The 15175-nt window shown below is 45.7% G+C and overlaps 9 protein-coding genes and 1 non-coding gene across 10 annotated transcripts in view; 5 read left to right on the forward strand and 5 right to left on the reverse strand.

Annotated features, from left to right (window-relative positions):
- Positions 1–281: 281 nt before the first annotated feature.
- On the reverse strand, positions 282–1019 carry MDM12 (ERMES complex subunit MDM12; the record flags this gene model as incomplete). The annotated part of the gene is made up of 1 exon (XM_020212328.1): positions 282–1019. A coding segment is annotated over one exon (738 nt), but the record flags the coding sequence as incomplete, so codon positions are not given.
- Positions 1020–1174: 155 nt separating this feature from the next.
- COQ10 (ubiquinone-binding protein COQ10) lies at positions 1175–1818 on the forward strand. Its single transcript, XM_020217429.1, has 2 exons — positions 1175–1722; positions 1752–1818. The coding sequence occupies exon 1, from the start codon at positions 1204–1206 to the stop codon at positions 1717–1719; it is 516 nt and encodes a 171-aa protein (XP_020068217.1). The 5' UTR covers positions 1175–1203; the 3' UTR covers positions 1720–1722; positions 1752–1818.
- A 125-nt stretch (positions 1819–1943) lies between these two features.
- Positions 1944–3357, forward strand: MVP1 (Mvp1p). The gene has a single exon (XM_020215852.1). The coding sequence runs from the start codon at positions 2007–2009 to the stop codon at positions 3348–3350; it is 1344 nt and encodes a 447-aa protein (XP_020068218.1). The 5' UTR covers positions 1944–2006; the 3' UTR covers positions 3351–3357.
- RCL1 (rRNA-processing endoribonuclease) lies at positions 3218–4587 on the reverse strand. Its single transcript, XM_020215853.1, has 2 exons — positions 3387–4587; positions 3218–3346 (listed from the first exon to the last, which is right to left on the reverse strand). The coding sequence occupies exon 1, from the start codon at positions 4554–4556 to the stop codon at positions 3468–3470; it is 1089 nt and encodes a 362-aa protein (XP_020068219.1). The 5' UTR covers positions 4557–4587; the 3' UTR covers positions 3218–3346; positions 3387–3467.
- Positions 4588–4746: 159 nt separating this feature from the next.
- TAF4 (Taf4p) lies at positions 4747–6415 on the forward strand. Its single transcript, XM_020215854.1, has one exon. The coding sequence runs from the start codon at positions 5023–5025 to the stop codon at positions 6211–6213; it is 1191 nt and encodes a 396-aa protein (XP_020068220.1). The 5' UTR covers positions 4747–5022; the 3' UTR covers positions 6214–6415.
- A 79-nt stretch (positions 6416–6494) lies between these two features.
- On the reverse strand, positions 6495–6566 carry CYBJADRAFT_t143. The gene has a single exon. It is a non-coding gene; the product is annotated as a tRNA-Arg (tRNA).
- A 211-nt stretch (positions 6567–6777) lies between these two features.
- On the forward strand, positions 6778–8259 carry CYBJADRAFT_195288 (sphingolipid delta(4)-desaturase family protein). Its single transcript, XM_020217550.1, has one exon. The coding sequence runs from the start codon at positions 7134–7136 to the stop codon at positions 8223–8225; it is 1092 nt and encodes a 363-aa protein (XP_020068221.1). The 5' UTR covers positions 6778–7133; the 3' UTR covers positions 8226–8259.
- A 153-nt stretch (positions 8260–8412) lies between these two features.
- Positions 8413–9612, forward strand: HEM13 (coproporphyrinogen oxidase). Its single transcript, XM_020217683.1, has 2 exons — positions 8413–8717; positions 8772–9612. The coding sequence occupies exons 1-2, from the start codon at positions 8600–8602 to the stop codon at positions 9572–9574; spliced, it is 921 nt and encodes a 306-aa protein (XP_020068222.1). The 5' UTR covers positions 8413–8599; the 3' UTR covers positions 9575–9612.
- A 37-nt stretch (positions 9613–9649) lies between these two features.
- Positions 9650–13800, reverse strand: CYBJADRAFT_175320 (AMP deaminase; the record flags this gene model as incomplete). Its single annotated transcript, XM_020216684.1, has 2 exons — positions 9650–11941; positions 12283–13800. The coding sequence occupies 2 exons, from the start codon at positions 13798–13800 to the stop codon at positions 9650–9652; spliced, it is 3810 nt and encodes a 1269-aa protein (XP_020068223.1).
- Positions 13801–14891: 1091 nt separating this feature from the next.
- The window catches only part of HXT2 (hexose transporter HXT2), a gene marked incomplete at both ends in the record, with an annotated part of 2383 nt that continues 2099 nt past the window's right edge, over positions 14892–15175 (reverse strand). The window contains one exon of the mRNA XM_020217551.1: positions 14892–14923. Within this exon, the coding sequence (XP_020068224.1) occupies positions 14892–14923 (32 nt within the window). The remainder of the gene's footprint in view (positions 14924–15175) is intronic.

Genomic DNA, 15175 nt, shown 5'->3' on the forward strand with positions numbered 1-15175 from the left:
TGGAAAACAAAACTTTTTATGGCGTAGATTGGAGCCATACACATGCCCTCATGTTCCAGATCTGATAAGCGTAGGATGTAGAGTCATGTGCTGCCGAGTTTCCGTTTTGCTTGTCATGTTTTAGGGTGTTTTAAAGTGTTTAATAGTCGGCGATTAGAACACAGCACGCCGGAAGCGGAGGTGGGTTCTCACCGTGTTGTATCGCTGGCGTCGTCGTGTAGGTCTTCGTGCTGTCCATCCTGGGTTGGTGCGGCCTCCTGCTCCTGATCTTCGTCGTCGTCGTCGTCATCATCCCTAAAGTCTAGGTGGATCCAGCCTGGCCAACCAAGCTCATCTCGTAGTAGCCCACGCATCATCTCAACAAGGAACTTCTCTACTTTACCCACGTTGCGCAGCACAGAGCCGTCAAGATCGTCTCCAATCTCGCTCTCGATGTGCATACTCCGTATGATATCGATTCGCTTTCCCCTTGATGCTGTTGGGTTCTTCAGTATATCGTCAAACTCGTCGTCATTGACGTCGCAGAGGAAGCTTATATAGACCTGATGGTCAAGGTGTGCAATCACAGCCAACGAGTGGATTCCCAAGTCCACAATCTTTAGTTTCACTGGTAGCTTGATGAAGCCGGGAGATGGGTAGTTCAGCAGGAGGTCCACCTGGAGCTCAATCCACATGTCCCCTTTATACTCCAGCTCAACCAGGAACTGTATTCCCTTGGTTCTCTCGTCTTCCTCGGTAATATGGACGTCATTGGTATCAACCTCGGAGGTGTTCGAGCCCTGGTCGACCCTTCTAGAGCCCACACCAGGCTCGTCACTCGAGAACTCCGGAAAGGGATCCCCAATGTGTCTTATTGTGATATTGGGGGGTATATGCCCTAATGAGAACCTCGTGGCACGGACATTCTGCAAATAGTCGGGCAATTGAACACTCTCAAGCTGTGAGTTCAGAGCATCCACAACAGAATCAACAATCTGTGTGTCGTCTGCTAAATTCTCCCATTTGATATCAATTGACATTGTTCCTGTTGCCACTGATTAAGCGTCCTGCTGTGTCTACGAGAAGGGAGGCCGTCTCTCTCTAATTTCCCAGCCCGGAGAACGGAGCCCGCTGAAAAATTGCTGGGGAGGGCCTGCCGAGCCCATCCACACTTCCACAGCGAGACGTATTGAGGTTGTCGAATAGGTGGCAAAGGAGGCAAAGATGATCCAGAGAAGGCACATCCATGCTCTACAAGGGCTGCTGAAGTCCTCACAATCGCATATTTTCAAACGGACCCTGAATCATCCTCCCGAGCTGTTCTATAGAGTTGTGTCCGATGTCAACGCGTACCACGAGTTCATACCTTATTGCACGAGATCGTTCATCAACAAGTACGACGAAACCACCCAGACACCAGTGGAAGGTGGACTGCGGGTTGGATGGCGACACGTCGAGGAGGAGTTCGTGTGTAACTTACACTGTGAACCGCATCACCTCGTGATTGCTGAGAGCGTCACACACTCGCTCTTCGAGCATCTCTACACCAAATGGACCATTTTACCCAATGCGAGAAAGAACTCGTGTGATATGGAGCTGGAGCTGAAGTACAAGTTCAAATCTGACTTCTACAACAAGATGAGCTCGCTGTTTGCCAACAGCGTCAGCGATTTGGTGATAAAGGCATTCGATAAGAGAGCAGCGCAGCTGAGAAGACAGGAGATGAGAACTAAGCTGTAGGGCTAAGCTGTAGGGCCATTACATGCGAAATTCTTGCTACATAGACAATCGTATAGAGTCACACACCAATATTTTGTATATATCCTCTCATAGAAGGTGATTCGTAGCCAATTGCTTTGAGCAGAGGGCTTCTCTCCCATGTTGAGGTGGGTTTCAATTTTGTCAAGTGCACACCGATAATTCCTACATCAAGAAAACAGGCTAAAACAAAAGCCTCCCCCCTTCTAAAACCACTTCAATTCAACAAACGTCGACCCTGGTTGATAGAGAAAGACAGTGTGAGAGCTATGAGCAGGCTGTATTCACCAGAGGATCCTTGGAGCACAGGTGAAAGTGACGCGATATCGTCGCAGGCATGGCAGGAACAAGATATCCTTGACGATAGCGATGGCCACAACGCTTCATCGGAGCATGATAACGTGGCCGCTTTGGATTTCGTCAATTGGTCCAATGGCATTAGAAGCAGCTACAAGGCCTTGTCCAATGACATCATCACTGTGGAGGAGATACCAGAAAAGGAAGGAATCCTCTTCAAACACACAAACTATGCGATTCAGCACCTCGTCCCCTTGCCAGATTCAGACTCCACTAATAGTCGCAAGGTTGTTAGAAGGTATTCGGATTTTGTATGGCTGTTGGAGGTGTTGCTGATGAAGTATCCGTTTAGGATGATCCCAGACTTGCCTCCGAAGAAATTGGCCTCCAATGGTGACTCTCTGTTCTTGGAGAGAAGACGTAAGGGTCTTGCCAGGTTTATGAACCTGTTGATGAAGCACCCAGTGTTGAATAAAGAACCACTGGTGTTGATGTTCTTGACAGTTCCAACAGATCTATCTAGCTGGAGAAAGCAAGCACAGTACGACTCCACTGAGGAGTTCAAAGATAAGAAGAGCTCAAGGGAGTTCCAGGCACTATGGGAAGACTCATACTTGGATATGTGGGACGACGTTGAGAAGGATCTACAAACGAGCCTGGACAGATGGAGCAAATTGGCAGTGCTGATTGAGAGAATAGAGGTCAGATCCCGTCAAGTGGCGCAAGATGAAGATAAGTTCCAGAAAATCCTCCAAGATTTCAACACAGCATTGCCTGGAATGTATCAAATTGATCAAGTTGACGTTGCCATTATCAGTGACGATTTGAAAATAGTTGGCAAGCACGTCGATTCTACGAGATCACTCATAGAAGACCAGTGCAATGAGATCGTTAAAGACACCACTGAGGATTTCAAGAAATTTGCAGACGTTTTGTTATCGATGAAATCTCTCTTTGACAGATACAGAAGGCTCGGTGGGAATCAGATTGAGCAATTGTCGAAGAGATTGGAATCAAACAAGGAGAGGTTACAAGAGTTGAACGGCAAGGCTGATGTCAAGGGAATGGATATCGATAAACTACAAGAGGCAATCTCCAAAGATACAAAGGAGATTGCTGAACAGACCAACAGAGATTGGCTAATAAAGGAGACTGTTCTCACGGAATACGTCATGTTCCAAGAGACCCAGTTCCAATTGACAAAGGTGTTCCAGGAATGGAGCAGAACGAAGATGAAATATTCAGAGCTCCATTCGAATAACTGGGGACAGCTGATCAATGCTCTCCATGACATGCCCCTGTCAAGACACACATAGACTGACTACACAGGAAAGAGGAAACAAAACACACACATAGACTGACTACACAGGAAAGAGGAAACAAAACACACACATACATATATCTCTGTTGTATTAATGTACATTGTATCAATTCTATGCAATCTTCTTACTCGTATTGACGAATCCAACACCTTTCACAGTGGCGATGAACGTATCGTCTTCATCCTCTTTTAAGAAAACCTCTGTTCCGAAAACGTGCTTGATATCTCTCAGCAGCCATACAAGGTCCTCGTCTATTTGATCCTTCTTGATGACGAGTCTTCCAATGTCCTCCTTTCCAATAACCATGTATGTCAGTGCCATTGCGAGTTGACTCTTGCACACAACACCAGAATGCGAAACCTGTTCCAGTAATTCGTACGCAACCTTGGTGCCCAAATCTTCTGGTACTTCACCAGCTTCACCAATCTCCTCGCTGTAGTACCTCCATCCCTTCTTGGTCTCCGCAACGAGTACGATTCCGAAGCCAGGAGATTTACCAGAGTTTTCACCTCTCCAAACATCAGCAGTGATGTTCACCTCACAGCCCACGGGTCTCAAGACATCCCTTGCACTGTCGATCATACGGTTGGCCATACTTGGTGAGACTCTGGCGCAGAAGGCAACACCTCTTATAGCATTGATCTTGGGAATCTCCAGCGCGTGCATGGTCAGAGGCTGCGACAGCAGCGTATCCACAACCAAGTGCACTTCACCTTCACCTATAGGTGGACAGCCTCTCTTAACTGTGTGGATAGCGGCTTCTCGAACACCAAACTTTTCCATCAATGGCAGGATTCCCCATCTCAACCCTTCGATGCTCGTGTCACCTTTGAGCCCGGTTATACCTCTGAACACTATTTGGAACTTCTTCTTCGAGAACGGCGCTAAGAACAGCATCGGCTCCATGTAGTAGCCTATGGACTTCTCAGAGTTGCAGTTGTGCGTGATGGCACCGCCCGTGATGATGCCGGGGTAGTAGATCACAGAGGTACCTGTGTATGAGATCTCAATACGACACCCGTTCGTGACGGCTTCCAACAGCCTGAGGAAGGAAACCTCATAGTCCCTGAGACCCGGATTCAGGTCATCTGACCGGATCTTTTCAATCTTTATAGGCTTCCCCAGCAGCGTCGCCAGCACAAAGCGATGGCGCAGGTTTCTCGACCCCTGGAACGTGATGAATTTCGGTTTGGACGACATTTTCCCCTATGGCTTCCACAGCGTTTAGTATACAGCACCGAGAAGCGATGAGATGAGATGAGCTTTCTGTGCTTGTTTTTGCAATTTTTGATGGCTATGGGCGGCTCGCTTTGGAAATTTTTCTCTCGAGGACCAAAGAGGCAATTTTCGCGGCTCGCTGTGCCTTTTTCTTTTTCGGTCCTTTTTGGCGGCGCTGGGCCTTTGTGGGCGATTTGTTGTTGTTGTTGTTGTTGTTGTTGGCAAGGGAAACGGAACAAAGCTTCCATCAACACATTGACAAAGGGAAGAGAGCACCTCTTCGTTTGCGTGTATTTGCTTGATTGCTCTGCTTGAGAAGCGTGAGACTGTTCCGTGTGAGGGCTCTGGTACATTGATTAACCACTGACTCAACCAAGAGGCCCGCCTTTTTATAGAAGACAGCACAGAGGTTCACTGGCCAACAGACAGACAGACAGACAGACAGACAATGAGCCAATCAAGTTCTCCCCTAAAGAGACAACCTTCAGAGCCACAGGAAGGAGGGGATTCTAAGAGAGCCAAAGTTGGCATTAGCTCCCATGGAACACCCTCGGTGGATGACATCCTCGAGGGGGACATAGACTCTTCGCTGGCTGCGATTGAAGGCGGTGATTCGCTGCTACACATTCCGTCGAATTTGCCTTCAGCGTCTGTATCGGCAATGGATACACCTACACTCATGTCGATTGAACTGCAGGCCGACATTAGTGTCCCAGCATCGTCAGAGAGTAAAGAACAACAGATACAGTCGCAGCTAACGGCTGCAAAACAAGAGCCGTCACCTTCTCAAGCGCAAATTAAACAGGAGGGTTCGACGGCAAATGGTGCAACGAACAATAACAGTACCGCCAACAACGACGCTGCAAACAGCACCAACGCTGGCAGCAATAGTAATACAAACAACGAGAATAGCGCCAATACAAAACCGTCTGGAGGTGATCCTGATAAACTATCCGACGCACTGGTGTCCGCTGGTGTCGATTTAAAAGCGGAAGAGGCGTTGTTGAACTCGACAATCCTTGCTAAGAAAGCTGCAGAGGAGGATTCAATACCAAAAGGACCAGTGATTGTGGACACTCCGTTTCTGGACCCACAGCAGGTTAACTGGTTTATGGGTAAAGTGCTATCAGCCAATGGCCTCAAGCACTCTTCTCAACTTGACCCATCGTTGATTGGTCTAATAACATATGCCACGGAGGAGTGGGTGAAGAATATCATAACTGGAGCTATCATTCTTTCGAGACATAGACGCCGTTCCGTGAAGAGCAAGAGAAGATCTGAACTGAGCATTGCACTTCGAGATCTCAACATGAAGGCAAAGTCTCAGGAGGATAAAAGACAAGAGAGAAAGAAAAAAAGTGGTGTCAATGAAGGCCCCGAAAAGGAGGCCACCGAGGAAATTCAACACAAGGCTACAAATGCCACTGTTGCCATGATGACTGGTAAGAAGAAGAAGTACGATTGGATGAACTCGGGAGGCGGATCCTCAAAATCCCCAGCCAATGACATCAGTACACGATTCAGGGAAGCAAGAGAAGAACCTGGAGTTGTTGTTAGGGATTTGCTAAACACATTAGAGAAGAAAAGAATGGGTGTGGAGAAAACAATTACGAAAGGTTATGCAAAGCTCAAGGACTGATGAGAGTTGTCTGACCTTGTCTTGTGACGATTTGACAGTGCAAACGGTGGAAATAATAAACAATGTACGACTTTGACGATGACAGCGATGACAGCGATCCGATCTCTCGTGTAGATTAAACTGTGTGAACGTCACATACGCTCACACTAGCGAAACGGTCTATTGCGTTACAATTGGTTCATATTGACGTATTGAAACTGTCCATATGTCGACGATTGTAGTGAATCTCACGCTCTGATCACGTGCCAGAAGCTTCAAATGAGAAAAAATAAAAAACAAAGCACTCACGCTGGGGGTCGAACCCAGAATCTTCTGATTAGAAGTCAGACGCGTTGCCATTACGCCACGCGAGCTTTGTTCGAGATCTTAGAAAATTGGTGTTTCCCAAGTGGCACCACCACCATTGGGCACCACGTGGAGCCGAAACCCATTTGTATAACACAGAATAAACCGTTATAACACCAATTGAACTGATCAGGCACAACCCTCGCCATCTCCAGAACCAAACATCACACTATGGTGCCATTAGACTGTTCGTTTGTATCTCGTTTAGTGCTGGCCTGAGGAAAAATGTGTCCGAGAATGCCATTTTCTTTTTTTAAACGAATAAGGGCGTCAGATCTCGTGTTTCCCATAAGAAACTGAAATCGGCTCATCGATCTTACAAATTTAACAAAAAACGGCCAAGTTTGCGAAGTCTTTTCATAAACAAATCGCTCCTCATCCGCCAGTATCATTCCTGTGGGCTATAACAAATTCGAGCAACAGTCATTTCAGCAGGTTTGTGCAAGGCTTGCAGAGTTGTCTACTTGAAGATCTCATAGCGAACTCTTCGTCTCATATACGTACGGTACGCACCTTGGTGTCTTTTTCGGTTCAGCTCACTTAAGAAGGTGATAACAGCTTCCTCCATCACCACGATGACGACCATTATACACAGAAAGAACCCGGCAGAACAGATACATGTGGAGTCGCCTCCATCGGATGCACCTATCGAGAAGCTGAACGACTTCTATTGGACTGATACTGAGGAACCACATGCTCAGCGCAGAAAGGAGATCTTGAAGAAGTACCCGCACGTGACCAAGCTATGTGGGCCTGAACCTCTGACCAAGTATATCGTGTGCGGTGTCGTTGCGTTACAGTTGTCCATTGCTTACTATCTGAGGGATAAGAGCTTCTTCTCCTGGAGATTCTTCCTCTTGTCCTATATCATTGGTGCCACTGCCAACCAGAACGTTTTTCTTGCGATCCATGAGCTCAGCCACAACTTGGCCTTCAAGAAACCACTGTACAACAAGCTGTTTGCCATATTCACGAACATACCTATTGGAATCCCATACTCGGCTTCCTTCCAGCCTTATCACCAGCTCCACCATAAGTACCAAGGAGATGAGGTGTTGGACACCGATCTCCCAACATACTACGAGGCCGCGGTCCTGAGTAACGTTCTGGGTAAGGCCTTTTTTGCAACGTTCCAAATCTTCTTCTACGCCTTGAGACCGATGTTCATCACTCAGATCAAATTCACCTATATCCATCTGTTGAACGTCATTGTGCAGTTTCTCGTGGACTACCTCATCATCAAATACTGGGGGTTCAAGTCGTTCCTGTACTTTCTGTTCTCCTCATTCTTAGCGGGCTCCTTGCACCCATGTTCAGGACACTTCATCGCAGAGCACTACATTCTGGACCCACCAGAGCACTATGACCGTCACACCGATGCCCCACCACCTGAGACGTACTCCTACTACGGGATCTTGAACTTCTTCACCTGGAACGTTGGTCTCCACAACGAGCACCACGATTTCCCATACATTGCATGGAGCAAGCTATACGAGCTCAACAGAATCGCCAGTGAGTTTTACGAGCCCTTGCCGAAACACGACTCCTGGATCATGGTGATTGTCGATTTCATATTCGACGAGAACGTGTTGCTGTACAACCGTGTGAGAAGAGAGAGTAAGCGTGAGAAGCTGGAGCAGATGAAGAAGTCCGTCTACAGCATTTAAAAAGAACAAAGACTACATATATCAGCGCCGTTACAGGTGACTTATGAAGCCACAAATCGTAAAATAAATGATGACACTTTAAACGAACAAAACCAAAGCCCTCTCAACAGCCTGTAGCATCCATCACACAGGCCACAGGCCACTGTAACTGGTGATCCGCATCCAGAACTTGTGCTCGTTTAAGCATCGACGATGAGCACTGCGACGTTTTTCAGGTGATGACTTTGCTCGCGTTGCCGGGGAGAGCAAAATCGCCTGATAAAGTTTCGAAAATTTAAGCTTAAAAAGGCGGACAAAATCCTCCGTCGCTACCAAATGTCCCAGCGCTTGAATCAACAACAAAAGAGCAACAATCGTTGAACAATTAGAGAGAGATGTCGTTTCAGAAGACCAGCAAGGAGCACGCGCCAATCCGTGAGAGAATGGAGGCACTTGTTCGCCGTAAACAGCAGGAGATCACCAAGGGCTTGGAGACCCTGGAGCCGGAGGACGGTGCCAAATTCCATGCAGATTCATGGAGTCGTGGTGAAGAACTTGGCGGAGGAGTCTCGTGTGTGATTGAGAACGGTAAGACGTTTGAGAAGGGCGGTGTCAATGTGTCTGTTGTGTACGGATCGCTTCCTCCAAAGGCTGTTGACAGAATGAGGGCTGATCACAAGAACTTGCAGACTCAGGAGGATGGGAACGTGCCCTTCTACGCATGCGGCCTCAGTATGGTTATTCACCCACACAACCCTCATGCTCCAACAACCCACCTGAACTACCGTTACTTTGAGACATGGAACCCGGATGGCACTCCACAGACCTGGTGGTTTGGTGGTGGTGCGGACTTGACGCCTTCGTACTTGTATGAAGAGGATGCGAAGCTGTTCCACAAGTGTCACAAGGACGCACTGGACAAGCACGACACGGCCCTGTATCCAAAGTACAAGAAGTGGTGTGACGAGTACTTCTACATCAACCATAGAAACGAGACACGTGGTATCGGTGGTATCTTCTTTGATGACTTTGACGACAGAGATCCAGAGGAGATCCTCAAGATTGTCGAGGACTGCTTTGATGCCTTCCTGCCATCCTATGTCCCAACCATAGCAAAGAGAAAAGACCAGCCATTCACACAGGAGGAGAAGTACTGGCAACAGCTGAGAAGAGGAAGATACGTTGAATTCAACTTGGTTTTGGATAGAGGTACACAATTCGGCTTACAAACCCCAGGTTCAAGAGTTGAAAGTATCTTGATGTCACTACCAGCCACTGCAGGCTGGAAGTACGACCACCATCCAGAAAAGGGCTCCAGAGAAGAGCAGCTGCTGGAGGTGCTACAAAACCCTAGAGAATGGACTGATTAACTCTAGCTTCTTGTACATACATGAGAGCAAACACACGCGGATAAAAACAGCTGAAACGATAGTTACGACGTTTATCTAACCTTCAAGACACATACTAGAGTAGTACTCGATAAGATCGTACTCTGTCTGTAAAGTCTCCTCTCTATAAGCAACTCTGATATCAGGAACGTTGGTCTTTTCCACGTCATTACCCTCAATGCCTCCTCTTGAATAATCCTGTCCGATCCAGTGCTCTTTGATACATCTCTCCCATCCACTTTGAACCACGGAGTTCTTGGCCAATTCACACATATCAACATTGGAAAGCTTATAAATCTGCGCTGCAACAGAGTACTCTTCAATCAAAGGTTCTCTAGTGTATGAGAACTGCAGAGGATCATCTGTGGATAACGAAACGTTCAACCCTCTCTTGAAATAGTAAGGGAATGGGTTTTTGTCATAGGTGAGGAAAAGGGCATTGTTTGATAATGGCGACATGGCAACACCAACTTGATCCAAATAGTACAGGTATTGAACAAATGGAATCTTTCTCAACAGAATACCGTGCGAGATACCTTCCGACGTTAGGTAAGCACTGATCAGATGCTCTGGATCACCAGCCTCACCAGAATGTGGTCTTAGGACAAAAGTATTGAACCCACGCTTGACTCTGTAGCTATTCAAATTGGCCAAGTTTGCATAGAGGTAGTACAAATAGTAGGAGTAAGGAGGATTCTGAGGAGCATCCCATAACGATGGAATTGGATACTTCTTGAAGAATCTTCTGTCCACCTTAGACTCATCATCAACGGAATCGAATCCAATAACTCTTTGCAAGAAGACGAACAACTTAGGATCCTTTGAAGGATCGATACTAACCTCAAACAAAGGCTGGAACAAATTTCTAATGATCTCATGGAAACTTTTAACCAGCCCAGTTTTCTTGTAGACATCGTACAATCTTGGAACTTGAACCAGCCATCTGACGTTGTTGCTGAGTAGCTTGTTATCAATTACCCAAGCAGCCAATTTACTCCATTCATCGATGGACCGGCCATAAACTGAGATTCTATATTCACACATCTGGTATTTGGAGTTCTCCAAATCGCTAAACACCTCCTTGGTGATGTCTGCAAGGTACCGACCTTGGATGTAGTTATCAGTCTTGAGGAAGATCTCTCTCAATCTGGATTCGCCAATTGGGTTGTACTTGAGGTTGAACTTGTCAAATCTGTGGAAAGTATCCTTATGAGCATGCATATCTAACGTATCGATGGACAGATCATAGGCAGTCAAGTTAAGAGACTGGAAAACCTCTTCCAAAGACAGCACTTTGTTATCTCTGAAGATAACCTTTTCAGTTGGATAGTTCTTAATCTTATGCTTGATGAACCGTAACAGGTGCTTCTGGTTCATACAAGCTGAGTGATGAACGTGGGTATCGACCTTTCTAACGTTGTAAAAGTCTCTATGTGGGTTTTTCTTGCTGACACTTGTTTCCTCGTATTCGTTCAACAAGTAGTACAGGTTCCAACGTGCCTCAAGGTATTGCAGTCTTCTAAAGGCAAACGATTTAGCAGGCCCATCCGAGGATATGGAGATGATCTTCTCCATATCCATGTAATAGTCCCTCAACGTCGGAATGTCAGTGGCCAATGGCTTTCCATCTGAGTCAATGACTTGCAGAACGTCATCGCTGTTGTTGCCGATAGCCACGGTCTCATCAGCTGGTGGAATGTGGCATTTAGAAATGTCAAAGGTCTTTGAATCCGGTTGAGCTGACTCAGGGAGGATCTTTTTGTTATCATAGGTTGGTCTTGGAGGTGGAGGGTAGATCTGCCAGTCGTCCTGGTTCTTTGGGTTCTGTTCAGGGTATTGGTATGACACAGTCTGGTACTTCTTTCTCAACTCACGGCATGTCTTGATATGACCATACAGCTCAACCAATTCTGGCGAGGGAATGTCGTCTGTCTCGTGGTCATGTTCCTCAACACCTTCATTTCTGCCCCCTAGTTTATAAGAATTCGAAAGCTTCAACGGCTTCTTTGGCACCAGCTTCGGAGAGACAGCAATTTTGGGCTTTGTCACTGGTGGCGGTGGTGGATGGCTGAAAAGCGCAGATGAGGAACGTCTCGACTTCACCGTCTTCTTACTGGAATCTCTTTGAAGTGGAATCTCTTCAAAGGCCCTCATCTTAGCGTCTTGGTCGTTGATGGTCTTCTCCTCAGCATACGAGAAGTTGGTGGAATGCGATAAGGCATCGTCGTAATCCTCCAGTTCACCAGCGTAGTCGCCATGTTCGAACGATTTATCCTCAGGCTGGTCAATTGAAACCTGTGATAGGTCCTTTGACAAGTCCATCCTTCCTTGATCTAGCAATGGATTCTGCTTTACAAAGGGGAGAAAGGGGGTGGAATGATGGATTCGGTATCTCTTTCTGCCTGGCTTAACTGGCCCACGCAGGCCCAAAAAAATTTGGCAAAGTGCCGTTCACAGGCCCGTGGCGGTGGGCGGACGGTAGGCCGCTTGGGCCTGCGCTGCCTGCGCGTGCTGCCTACGCTCCCTACGCTGCGCTGTGTGTGCTGCCTACGCTGCCTACGCTGCCTACGCGCGAGCTCATCGCAGCTAAGATGCGCAGAGGCAGGCTGCTTGCTAATTAAAGCCTACGCTATTCTACAACGTGATGAGCTTCTATGGTGTCTATTTGTTCATTGCTTCAATTGTAGCACTGCAAGGCATTCAACGTGTTTTGTTTGTGGGAAGAAGTCGTAGCCTCTGATGACTGAAACCTCGTATTGGTTTCCATTCTCGGTGTTGTTGAGCAAGTACTGTAGGTCTCTTGCCTGGCTATGTACATTGCACGATACGTACACAATGAGACTTGGCTTGAACTTTGCCAATTGGTTCAGATAATCGTGGTTTGAGCCCTTCCTTGAGGGGTCGAGAATCACGACTGTTTCGCCTGGGTCGACGTTGTCCAGTCCCTTGAATATCTCTTCGCTTGAGCCGAGAAGGAATTCTGCGTTGCGAAGATTGTTCAACTGTGAGTTTCTCGTTGCAAACTCCAGTGAGCCTTTAGATATCTCGATCCCAATGAGTCTCTCCATTCCTTTGCTTAGAGAAATCCCAAAGAATCCAGATCCACAATACGTGTCAACAATGGTCTTGTGCAGTCCAGGTCTCAAGAAAGTCCTTATATGGGCTAGCAGAACAGGTAGAATCGAATTGTTATTCTGGAAAAACTCTCCAGCTGGGAATTGAAATTTGTAATCTTGGATCTGTTGTGTGATAACTTCTGTATGATTGGTGGTATACCCTCTCATGCCATTTACAGACTTATCTCTCAAGAGAACTGTTCCACTCTTCTTGTATTTTTTCACAATGGTTTCTAATTCATCCCTATCATTCTGCAAGGCACCATTCAATACTTCAGTGGCAATAGAACACTGTTTCAAGTCAAAGAGCCTCCTCGTGCCACTTGACTCAAAGCCAAGTGTGATCTTATCCCTTCTAGAACCAAAGTGTGGCGTTAGTTTAGTCCTGTAGTTGTATTGCAATGGAGATGCAACGGTTCCTTCAATGGGCAAGTCATCAACAGCAAAACCAAACTGTCTGTATGCATTCCTTACAACTTCTGTTTTGAATGAAAGTTGTTCTTGATACGGAATCATCTGCAATTGACATCCGGAGCATTTGCCAAATTCTTTACATCTGATTAACGAGTCGTCTCTCAGCGATGAGGGTACCAACACACTCATGATCTCACCTTCAGCGTATACAGAATGGTGTCTCCCAAGTTTGACTTTGACGATATCACCAACAGTGGTGAAGGGCACCATGACAATCATTCTACCTTCACCTTGTTCAAGAGAACATATGCCAACGCCATGTCCTGTGCTGATGACCTTAATTATTTCCAAACTCTCCACAATGCGACTGTTCTCGCGATGATAGTAGTGCTCGATTAATGCTTCCGGTATTAGGATTGTACTGTAGCTTTCTGAGATGGATAAAAGGTCATGATTGATGATACCCTCACTTGATACTGGATCCACTTTCCCTCGACGTCTTCTGCTGAGTCGTTTGTACTTCTTTGAACTGTTCTTCTTCGGGACAGAGACAGGAACTGGTGCCAGAACTGGTTGAGCAATGGGAGTGTAAATATCAGGGGGATGTTGTGAATGAAGACACCGTGTGTAAGCACTGCCTCTCCTTAACAACGTATTCATCATACATCTTGGAGCCATTATGTTCTTCCAGGTCTTTATCAATATATACGGCCGACCTTGTTAGATGCACCAGAAGGGAAAATTTTTCACGTTACAATGGGACATTTCACACACAACGGATTCATCTACGTTGATGAAACTACACATATTGTCAAAGTCGTTTATATCATATTCCAAGTATGTGAGTGATGTAGTAGAGTCACAACCCTATGGAGAAGAAAAGAGCAGCAACTGAACTTACAAAACTCTGCGTTAACTACAAAACGCAAAAGGATTTAATATTACCTGTAAGAGTGAGCCCGCGCACGGTAGAAGAGAATCAATTCCATACTTTCAAACACATTGCTAAGCGCAATGTCTCATACTGGTGTGGAAGACATCTCGTGAAACGTATTCGGTCAATGTAGCCAGGGGTTTGTAGTTAGCTGAAGAAGAAGAAGAGTTTGAGGAAAGAGAGGAATCGATGAAATTTTTTCGCTTTTTTCTATTTGCTCATCGAGCGCCATGGGACATAATGGGTGTTTGGATGATTCTTGACACATTAGTGACACCGTTGAAGCTTCAACTATGGTATACAAGCTCATCGCATTGTGTTTCTTCTATGTTCAAACTTGTTATTAATTGTTCAGTGAGCAGATTAAACGGGTCACAGAGGCATAATCTGGATTGTTTTTGTCATAGGTGTTATGTTTGGCAGTGTCCAAGGCAGTTGTAAATGTGGATGGATTAGTGATGTTGGTGTAATGGAGTTTTAAAGAGCACAAACTGTCGATTTTGTTTCCAGTAAAGAACATCTCTGAAGTTACCGGTGATGTGCTGTTATCGATCTGCCAGGAGCTATAGTTGGTCGGTATTATTGAGGCCTAGTGTCCATAGGATCATGTATCACATTGGTCCTTATCTTAGAACCATTTGAACAGTAATGGATTCGTAATCTTGGTCAGTCCATGAGCTGTTAGATGTGTAAACTGTTAGATGTGTAAACTGTTGAGGAGTGTATTTCCTAATTGGATTATATCAGATAAAAATCCTTCAACACCGGGATTTCATATATATGAAACATGCATGGGAGTTCCCCTGTTCCTTGTGAAGGTCATATGTATAATGTTTTAATGATCTTCGACACTCAAAACCAAGACAACTAATTTACAAAAAGAAGTAAATAACTTAGATGTAGATTCAGCAGATTTAACTGACTATCTTGGTCATTTAAAATTAAATCAATGTAATATTTATCAATATTATTCATAATTAAAATTTTCTTTTTATTAAATCAAGATAGCTCTTGTTTTAATTTATACATTTTGCAGAATATAAAATGCTTTTAAAACTATCGTTTACATTTAGAAAATTCATCAGTAACCCGGAAATGATCATCAATAAGCTATAAAGT

Source organism: Cyberlindnera jadinii, assembly GCF_001661405.1.
Source record: "Cyberlindnera jadinii NRRL Y-1542 unplaced genomic scaffold CYBJAscaffold_19, whole genome shotgun sequence".
NCBI classification, from domain to species: domain Eukaryota; kingdom Fungi; phylum Ascomycota; class Saccharomycetes; order Phaffomycetales; family Wickerhamomycetaceae; genus Williopsis; species Williopsis jadinii.